The sequence below is a fragment of the Pseudorca crassidens genome, chromosome 8 (genome assembly GCF_039906515.1).
Source record: "Pseudorca crassidens isolate mPseCra1 chromosome 8, mPseCra1.hap1, whole genome shotgun sequence".
NCBI lineage: Eukaryota > Metazoa > Chordata > Mammalia > Artiodactyla > Delphinidae > Pseudorca > Pseudorca crassidens.
The window spans coordinates 77,866,339-77,877,017 of record NC_090303.1 but is presented as its reverse complement, the minus strand read 5'-3'; the positions used below and the strand labels follow the sequence as shown (position 1 = coordinate 77,877,017).

The 10,679-nt window shown below is 45.6% G+C and overlaps 1 protein-coding gene across 3 annotated transcripts in view; it reads left to right on the top strand.

Moving 5' to 3' along the window:
- The first annotated feature begins 5,448 nt into the window (after positions 1-5,448).
- Positions 5,449-10,679, top strand: part of TSPAN12 (tetraspanin 12) — a 65,995-nt gene continuing 60,764 nt past the window's right edge. Inside the window, exons 1-3 of one of the 3 annotated variants that reach the window (XM_067746825.1) lie at positions 5,449-5,573; positions 5,816-5,984; positions 6,952-7,087. In XM_067746825.1, coding sequence (XP_067602926.1) covers positions 7,022-7,087 — 66 coding nt within the window. In that variant the 5' untranslated portion in view covers positions 5,449-5,573; positions 5,816-5,984; positions 6,952-7,021. Of the gene's footprint in view, positions 5,574-5,815; positions 5,985-6,372; positions 6,492-6,583; positions 6,788-6,951; positions 7,088-10,679 lie in introns of those variants that run through there. The other 2 variants (XM_067746827.1, XM_067746826.1) reach the window with 2 other exon arrangements.

The window sequence follows — 10,679 nt, the reverse complement described above, 5'->3', positions numbered from 1 at the left end:
TTTGGACCTGCCTCTGCATGTAGGTCGCCTGAGGGCATCTGTTCTTCGCTCAGACAGGATGGGGTTAAAGGAGCAGCTGATTCGGGGGCTCTGGCTCACTCAGGCCGGGGGGAGGGAGGGGTATGGTTGCGGGGTGAGCCTGTGGTGGCAGAGGCCGGTGTGACGTTGCACCAGCGTGAGGCACGCCGTGAGTTCTCCCGGGGAAGTTGTCCCTGGATCCTGGGACCCTGGCAGTGGCGGGCTGCCCGGGCTCCCCGGAAGTGGGGTGTGGATAGTGACCTGTGCTCGCACACAGGCTTCTTGGTGGCGGCAGCAGCAGCCTTAGCGTCTCATGCCTGTCTCTGGCGTCCGCATTGGTAGGCGCGGCTCGCGCCCGTCTCTGGAGCTCGTTTGTTCGGAGCTCTGAAACCCCTCTCCTTGCAAACCCTGAAACAATGGTCTGTTGCCTCTTAGGCAGCTCCAGACTTTTTCCCGGACTCCCTCCCAGCTAGCCGTGGCGCACTAGCCCCCTGCAGGCTGTGTTCATGCAGCCACCCCCAGTCCTCTCCTTGGGATCCGACCTCCAAAGCCCAAGCCTCAGCTCCCAGCCCCCACCCGCCCCAGCGGGTGAGCAGACAAGCCTCTCGGGCTGGTGAGTGCTGGTCGGCACTGATCCTCTGTGCGGGAATCTCTCCGCTTTGCCCTCCGCACCCCTGTTGCTGCGCTCTCCTCCCTGGCCCCGAAGCTTACCCCCTCCACCACCCGCAGTCTCCGCCCGTGAAGGGGCTTCCTAGTGTGTGGAAACCTTTCCTCCTTCACAGCTCCCTCCCACTGGTGCAGGTCCCGTCCCTATTCTTATGTCTCTGATTTTTCTTTTTTCTTTGGCCCTACCCAGGTACGTGGGGAGTTTCTTGCCTTTTGGGAGGTCTGAGGTCTTCTGCCAGCGTTCAGTAGGTGTTCTCTAGGAGCTGTTCCACATGTAGATGTATTTCTGATGTATTTGTGGGGAGGAACGCGATCTCCACGTCTTACTCTTCCACCATCTTGAAGGTCTGTCTCCATTTATATCTTGTATTTTTTAAAAAAAATGATCCTTACAATAGCCCTATAAGTCATACATCATTAAGCGTGAGTTCAAAGAGGCTACTAGAAAATAGTAGTTTGCAAATTCATGTCTTCTGACCCAAATCCACTGTCCCAGTCCCAGGGCTACACTCTTCCCAGCCGTGTTTCCTTCCCTGCTCAGCTTTGAGTGTTCGGGAGATGAAGGACTCCACGGAGTCGCCGGCAGAGCAGCAGCCTCCAAAGTGCCGGCGTGATGAGTTATTGGCCCCTGTGACTCCAACTTCAAAACCCTGGCGAGGGGCAGAAGAGCCCCCAGAAGGGCACTTCTCCACACCGGCCCGCAGAACCCGTGGGACGGGCTGGGCAGAGTGGGGCACCGCTGCCAGAACCTGCTTTCTCATTCAGATGCTCATGCTCGCTCCTGGACAGCTCTCTATTCAATCATATGGTGTACAAAGGCAAATGTGGGTATAGGATGTAAGCTGATGGCGTGGGATGGAAACGATGTGATCTGGGTTTTCTTAGGGTTCTTCGCTGTTGCCAGGAGGTTCCTGCTTCAGTGGTTCTCTCAGGAACTAAGGGCCTTTGCTGAGTCGTGCCACAGAAATTGTTGGGTGAGAGCTGGGTTGTTTCAGCAGTGAATGCGAGAGAAGACGGCAGCACCCAGTTTTTTCTCTACCCCGCAGTTCAAACAAAAATCTGATTATTTTCTATTATCTACCCTCCTCTGTTTGGCCGTGCGCTTCAGAGAAGCGTCACTCCAGGCACAAGGAAGGCATCTTGATTGCTTTAAACCAGTCATGGCTGACCCATAGCCTTGCCAATAATCCATGCATACATCAGTATGTGACAGGGTTCTAGCTAATGAATCATAACAGATAACCTGCTGCAAAACTTCTGGGAGAGGTTTCCTTGATCATAAGGGAGAGCCATAGGTGGGAAGAGTTTCTTCCTTCTCTAGAAGAAGTGATAACTGCACGTAGTGCCTGGATTTGCACAGTTATCTTGTGAGTATGAGAAGATGTAGCCCAAGGACGTTAGTTGACACACTGTATATATCAAAAAAGCAAGCTGGAAAAAGAACTGATGTCATTGCTGACTGGATAGATTGCTATTTTTGAACACACACTGTTATGTGAAATTATATATTTACTTATATCATTATTGTAGTACTTTGAGTTGAATTTTCTAGTTTGCATAGGATTGTCAGAATTAGCAAATAAAAATGTAGGATGCACATTAAATTTGAATTTCAGATAAACAATGAATAATTTTTTAGTATGTGTTTGTCCAATGTTATACTTGTCCCATGTAATATTTGGGACATCCTTATGCTGAAAAGTTATTTGTTGTTGATCTGAAATGCAAACCTAAATGGGCATCCTGCATTTTATATTTGCCAACCTTAAGCTTGTAGTGAGTGAAGTCTACGTAATTCAGTGCCGAAAGGCTTTTCTCAGGTCTGACTGGGTATACTCTTTCAGAAGTAAAAGGTGAGAGTAGATTCGCCAGTCATAGTTAGAGTATACATATTTGAAATTCAGCCTCATATGCGCAAGAAGTAATAATAATTGCCGAGAATATTTTTATTCTTGAAACTTGTCAGTGAATTCCCACCAAGATTTGAAATATTATTGTAATGCAGATTAACAGTGGAAAGAGTCAGACCGATCTTAGAATCTCACTTTCTTTTCACTACCAGTATGGCCCTGGAGAAATCAACTCTCCGAGTCTCAGTATCCAACTGTGTCGTTATGAGGAATTAATAAGACATTTTATGAGAAGCATCTATGATGTCAGACACATAATACTTCCCAAAACATAATACTTCTCAAAACATCTTTCCTGTATTGATTGTGAAGGACCGTTGCAGGTGTACTGTAAGGGTATTATACCAAGAAGCAACAGAAATTCAGTCATCCTACCAAATACCTATGCAGTTCCTTCCCTCTGCACAACTTGAGCAGAATGAGTGCAGTAAGATGTAGACAAATGAGCTGCCTTGTGGAGTGAAGAACTTGTATTACATTACTGCTTAGCTAGCTGAGTTTTGCTCCTGACTGTAGGAATGACACACATGAGACTGCTCGTAGATAGTAGCTGCTATTGTTTTCTAAACTGAAAAGAAGAGTTTTGCCTTTTCTTGAAGGACAGGGACCCATCTTATTCTTAGTATCTTCAGCATGTGGCCACACACTCAAAGGTACACGAGTGACGTATACATGGCCAGAGAACTGGGTTCCTACTTCACGGGCAATGAACAGACCATTCCGCCTTCCTAATGTGTTATTCTACATTCAAACTGTAATGCCCATTTTGGGATTTTTCTATCCTACCTTTGTGCACAAAAACGTTATTCTCACAGAGAAAAATGTAGAGCCGACAGAATGACAGCTGTGATGTCAAGTCTTACTGCGCTTCTATGATCCTAGAGAAGAGAAGACTTAGAGAGGAGGGGACTAGAAGCTGCCCTCAGGGAGTTGAAGGACTGTCATATGGGAGAAGGATTGCTCCTGCTGTGGATTCCAAAAGGCAGAAGAACTAGAGCTGAGTGGTACCAGTTATAGGGAGGTATGGTCAGGTTTAAGCTATTAAAACTACCCAGTTCTGCAATGCCTCAAATGTGGTGAGGTCTCCCCTGCTGAGATGTTGATCACAGACTTTGATATACCATTCTTCAGGAATATGAGAACAGTAACTGCAGCTCTGTTTTCTTCTTAACTTCTAACATAGGAATAATCCCAGGTATCAATTCACAGGTGAGGGATTTGATCCAACTAAACCTGAAGAAACTCCTTTGCTAGTTTTAAGGCATCTGTAAAGTGTTAGTTGCAGTGGTTTTCAAACTTTGCTGCAGATTAGAATTACCCTGCAAACTTTGAAAAATCTGGATGCCCAGGCCACATCTGCAGAGATTCCAATTTAATTAGTGTGGGCTATAGCCTGAGCATTAGGATTTGTCCAAAACTCCCTAAGTGGTTCTAATATACAGCAATTTTGAGAATCACTGAACTAGTTAGAGAGTATGATTCTGGATTTTCGCTTGGGATCTGATTTAACGAGAGGTGTAAATGAGCAACTTTGAAAACTTCTCGTGGCTCTATATTCCTCATTTACTAAAAGCGGGTGGGGGTGGTGGGAGATGTACTTCTAAAGCATCTTCCTCTAAAATTTTATTATTCTAGGGCCTTTCAAGGTTTATGACTTAAAAGGTACTTCACTGCTTTCTAGAAATAGAAGAGGATCTCTGTTCGGAGACCTGGGAATGATTTGCACTCTTTCTGTCAGTTTTAATGGCAGTCATAGACTGCCCTCAGTGTGGGGATTTTTCTATCACTTAGAGGAATGTGTGGCACCAACAGCATTCAGATGGTGGGTGGTTTCAGCAGCCCTCTGCTTGTAACTGGCGTACACCCTCATTTGAGCAGTAACTGAGGATTAAAGTGGGTTTCTTTGCTCTTCTCTGTGACTCCAGAAGATACTCTGTTGCCAGAGGTAGTGTTATTTGGTGGATGACTGGACATTTGGCTTGGTATTTGGAGTCGATGGCTTTCGTGCTCTTTAGAGCTTGCTGCCTTACACACAGCTTAGTGACTCGCTTGCCAAGACTTTTCCTCCCATAACCCAGGACATTCAAGTTCTCTTTAGGTCTTAATTTTACTTCTCTCCACATGAGAGTGTGTGTTTCTTCGTCACCCTGGTCTTGTAGCAACTGACTCTAGATAGGCAGTGATGGACACAGGACTCCATTTTATTCCCCACCCCCCAAGGAAATTGAAGGAGGACTCCTATTATTAGGTTTTCTCAAAGATGTTTATATTTCAAGTAATTCACATTTGTCAGGGAAGTTTTATTTGCCACACAATGCACACAGAAGTAGTCATAGATGTGGACTATCACAAGGCATAAAACATCAAAATTCCACCATATTTTATGTCTGAAATTTCTTACTTTCAAAAGGGAAGGTACTTTTAGAAGTATAGTCTCCTACTATGAATACTTCCTGAATTTTTTGTTAAAAAAATTCAAAACCCATTACCATATACACAATTCAAGATAAATTACCCTGTTAAAGCTCAAACAATCCTATTGCGAGAAAATTTTTGAAACTTTGCGTTACTTGTGAAAGAGTTAAACATGTTCTTCCTATTCTGGCCGTCAGATCTCCACATGTCTACCCTGGGGTGTAAGTAAATGCTATTAGTGCACCATGGAAGTGGGAAAGAACTGTTTTTTTTTTAATCAGGGAGGGCAACAAAGCAATAAGAAGGAGCACAGGGCACCATGTTAGTGACAAATCGCAGGAGGTGGTTCTAGAAAGGTTGTGAAAACTAGTTTCTCATTGCAGGAATCGGGTTGGGCCACTCCTTCACCCCCCTTCTCAAACACAAATATTTTCATATAATAAAAGCCTGTTCCCTATGGTTATAACCCAGCCTCCCCTCCTCCGACACCACCATTTTTAAGGGGCTTGCTGCGCGGACTTCTCCAAAGTCCCTAGGTTTTTTCTCCCTCTGGCCCTTGTAGACGTGAGGCGTCCCTTCGGGGGCTCACGCCGCGTGAGGGGACCAGAAACACCCATTAGGATCCAACCCGGGCAGCCGGCGGCCCGAGCATGCGCTGAGAGTTCGTGCAGCTGGCCCTGGCTGCCGCCGCTGCCTCGTCCGGACTTGGCGAGGACTTGGGAGGGACAGCGGCGCTGGGAGGTGGCTTAGCAGAGACTTTCCAGCAACTGCTGCCCAGGACTTTTTTTTTTTCCCCCTTTTCCCAGGAGGCGGCGACGGCGGCGGCGGGGGGAGAGGAAGAGAAGGAAGCTTCTCCAGTTTGAGTCAATGCAGCCCTGCGGCTTTCCAGGAGGAGCGTCGCTGCCCCGATGAGCCCCCGCAGTGCGTCCCCGACTGTCCCCCGGCGGGATCGGGGCGCGGAGCCCAGCGCCGACGGTGAGTGGCCGCGCGTCTCTCGTCCTTCCTGCCCGCTGTCCCGCCAGCCCGCCGGCGGCGGCTGCCCCCGGCGCTGTGTGCTAAACTACTTAGAGTGCTGGCTTCGGGGCTCCCCGCCGCCGGCGCTTCCCCGCGCGCCCTGCCGGGGGCGCGCGCCCGGGTGGCGGGGCGGCTGACCGCGCTCGGCTTTGTGCTCCTCGGGCGGCTGGGAGAGCCGGGTCGCGGCCGGGGCCGGGCCGGGGGAGGGGGACGTGAATGACTAACCCGGCGTCTGCACAGCTGCACCGGCCCTAATTCCCGTGCGCCCCTCCCCGCTCCCCGCCCGCCGCCCCCGGCTAATCCATCATTCCGGGGCCCAAACATCATTTCTTGTGTTCTCCCGGAGAAACCCTAGTCGCCGGGCGGAATCCCAGCTCAGCGCTGCGCCCCCTCCAGTGCCCCGCGTTCACACCCGAGCTGCGGGATGGCGAAGGGGGTGCGGAGGCGGGGGGCCCAGGAACTGTCCAAGTGAGAGGAACACTCTCACCTTCGGTGTCGCCCGCGGCGTCTGTGACATCTCCGGGGGGGTGGGGGGACGGGAGTGTGGTTTCCAACCTTCGGGACAGTTCGGAGCAGAGCTCTTCCCGAGGAGGGGCGTGGACTGAGGGAGGTTTTAAAGAGCGTCTCATCAGAATTCAGAGGACACCGCCGCGTGTCCCCTGAGAACCCGAGTTTACTGCGCGCCTTCATTCATCCGGGGAGACAATCTTTTCTCTTCCCAGCAGGTGTTATCTGAAGCCTGTTTGGAACTTTGGGGAGTTTAGGTTACTATTATAACTTTAACAAATGATTTTCGATGAAGCGATGTCTCGAATGAACTAGGCTTCGGACCAGACCTGCACCCAGCTGACGGCTGGCAGAGGAGGGATGGGCTGGGGGTGAGGAGCGCGGTGGTGAGAAGTCCCCTGTTATCCTCCGCCCTCTGCAGATCGCTGCTGTTTTGCCCGTGGGGGTAGGATGTGGTGAAAGGATGGGGCTTCTCCCTCCCGGGGCTCACAATGGCCAGAGAAGATTCTGTGAAGTGTTTGCGCTGCCTGCTCTACGCGCTCAATCTGCTCTTTTGGGTAAGTCAAGCAGTCCACTGCACCAACAGGTGGGGACGGCTGGACTCGGTTTCCTATAGCCACCACATAATGCGCCAAAGGGCATGGCTAAGCATTAATTAATTACATGGGATCACACCCTCTATTTTTCAGAGAAGTAAATTTTGACCTTAAAATGCCTTTGATCTAGCTCAAGTTCCATTTGTAATTAGAAAAAAGAAATCCACCGCTGGATACTAGTGGCAGTAAAATTAGACTTGAAGTTAATCTGGGGATATAAATAAATGCACGTGCTTGTGCTTGTAGATAAGAAAATTTTGACACACTACTTAGGGAACTGCTTGTTTTCAGGAATTTCAGATAACTGTGCAAGCCATAAATTGTTTCCTTACGTCATCCTATAAAATCTGGTGGGGGCAGAAGTCTTACTATGTTTTTGTAGGAATTCATACCCAGATATCCTATCAAAAGACTAAGTAGATTTTTCTGGGAGATTCCATATAGTCTGAAAAGGTGGTTTCCGTGTAACTATTTCTAAGTTGGCAAAGCTTTAAGGAATTTTGTGTATGCTTTTGGAAAATCCCGTAACCATTTAAGGAAATAAAATACATAAAATTTAACAAGCTCATGGAAATCTTTATGCCCTGTGAGTTAGTGACTTTTTATGCATTGCACCCAGGCATAAATTTTCATTAAGTGTTATTAATAATCACATTGTTATTTACAAAACTTTTGAGGAAACTGTAAAAATTTAAACGTTGAATGTTGCTTCAGGAAGCTGTCCTGCTTAAGCAGTTAGTTTTTTTCCCCCAAATTTGTGTTCTTTTAATAATTTATATTCAAAACGTTCTGTTACAGTTTTTAATGAGTAATTTATTTATTTGGCTGACTAGCTGGCATTTACCAGCTTTTTTTTTTGTAGGGTTATGACATGTGGTCTCTAGAGAATGACATTTTGGTTGAACTACTCCTTATGGATGGCTCCATTTTAAGGTGACAAATGAAGCCTTACGTCAGGAAGTAATCTGAAAGATATCTAAACTGGCAACTTTTTTTCTCAGCATGAAACTTAAAGCATTGAGTAGTTATATTCACCACTTGGAAATATAAAATACCTAACTGATCTTGTTGCAGTTTTTAATTCTAAAAATGTACAAATTAAATGTACATTTAATTTAAGGTACAAACTTAATTTAATTAAGGTCATTAAATTACCTGCTTAGCTATAGGGTATTAAGATTTTGAACTTTGTTCCTTTAAAATGTGTGATAATTGTCACTTCTGTTTATTAGTTTTTCACTTTTCTACTTTATTGTTTTTAATTACAGAATCAACACATTTTTATAACTAAAAGGGGATTTAAGATGATCTGGTCGAACTTCCTTACTTTGGGAATGAGAAAACTAAGTGTAGGTTAGTGACGGGAAGCCAAAGGTCAGATGGCCCAATGGTGACAGTGCCGGGAGCAGAACTCAGCTTTCTTGCCCCTAGACGGTGCCTTTACATGGACGATTACTGTGTTCGAACCTTGGAATTACTAGGACTTTTTTTGTGCAACATAGAACAATGTTTTGGAAATTTTCTCAATAACTTGTATTATGTGTGTGTGTGGAGGGGAACCCAAATCACTTAACAAAAATATTACTCTTCTGAGTAATGACATTTGCTTAAAAATGCCTATTCCTTAAACTCCTCCAGGGCTCTTTGTGTCCCCAAAGAATGTAAAATGTTATTTCTTTGTTGTTATCCTGTACTTCAACATTCTCACTTTCTGTGTGTTCTGATTTATTAAAATTGCTTCCCCCTTTCTCCAGCCCTCCTCTTCTCCAAATATCATCTCCCCACCAACAAAATAATCCGAGTTTACTGCCTACTCAGCATCCCTCTGTATTTTTCTTTATTTTATTATTATTATTATTTTTTTTTTTTTGCTGTACGCGGGCCTCTCACTGTTGTGGCCTCTCCCGTTGCGGAGCACAGGCTCCGGACGCGCAGGCTCAGCGCCCATGGCTCACGGGCCAGCCGCTCCGCAGCATGTGGGATCTTCCCGGACCGGGGCACGAACCCGTGTGCCCTGCATCGGCAGGTGGACTCTCAACCACTGCGCCACCAGGGAAGCCCTATTTTTTCTTTATTTCATACAAAGATGTATTTACTCATACCTGTCCACGTATACCCATTCATGTACATTCATATAGATATTCATGACATTTTTTGTTAGGTTGTTTTTCTCATTTGGTTAGAGTTACAGGAGCGGGATTGCTATGTCAGAGGATATGTAATGATGACAACAAAATAGCTAACATTTATGTAGTTCTTACTATGTGTGCCAGGCACGTTTAAGTGTCTCCGTTTCCTAGTCTGCAAAATAGGAATGGTTCCTATTTTTTAGAGTTTTTTAGAGTTGTTGGGGAATTAGACTCAATATATGTGAAGTGCTTGAACAGTGGCACTTAATAAGCACTATCTAGGTCGTAGCGGTAGCAGTAGTAGCTGTAGTACCCGCAGTCGTTACTACTACTACAATAATGATGCTCACGAATAGTTTACTGTAATAAGTAGATTACCGGGAGATGGATGGATGAGTCAAAGGAATCCTTGTAGTAGTAATGGTTATTGTTGTGATTAATACTGCTACTATTGCTACCGCTCCTCCATTCCTTTGACCCAGTAATCCTGTCCTGGGAATCTATCTCCTAGAAATAGAAGCACCAATATACCTCATTATATGTACATCATATACATATAATGTTGCTGCCATCTTATGAAACTTTAAAATTTTTACCAATCTAAGAGGCTTAAAGTGTTATTTCACTGTTACTTTATTCTTTACCTCCCCCACTATCAGTGAGCTTGAGCATCACTTTATATAAACAAATTTTTATATGTTTTTTCGGTAGAATTTTTCTCTAGAATTTTTTTTATTCTTCTGTTCTTTTAAAGCACCTGCCTTTCTTGTCTTGATTAAGGTTTCTTTTTCTTTGAGATGATTTTATACAATTAAAATACCTGTCAGGAGTTTTTTGGAATTATATGAAATGTATATGCTAACTTTGGGGACATTGGTGTTATTCTTTCAAAGTTAAAGCAATGTTTGCAGATCCTATATTTCCTTACTTGTGCCTCACACACTCCTGGGCATCCTTACACTACTCTTTCATCTAATTCTCATCTAATTCTCGTTTTCCGCCTGGAAAATGGCGGGTGGTGGTAAAGAGAAGTTACTCAGTGAAGCTCATTAACTTGCCAGTAAGTAGCAGAATAGGGATTCAAAGTCCAATTTTTTTTTTCTCTAAGTGCGGCAGAAGTTGTACTATTGGAAACGGTGCTGAATTTATTTGCAGCAGAGAAATAAACATCTTCAGTAGGAAGGGATTAGCTGTCCACCTGCTCATTCCAAGTCCCCTAGAGCAGTGCTTCTCAAACCTCCACGTGCATACAGATCACCTGGGCATCTCGTTAAAATGCAAATTCTGATTCAGTATGTCTGGGGCTGGGCCTGAGAGTCTGCATTTCTCAAAAGCCCCTCTGTGACACTGTTGCTGCTGACTGCCCCATCTGGAGGAGCAAGGCTTTAGTCCTTGCTTTTAGTTCTCATTGGAATTAGAAGGAG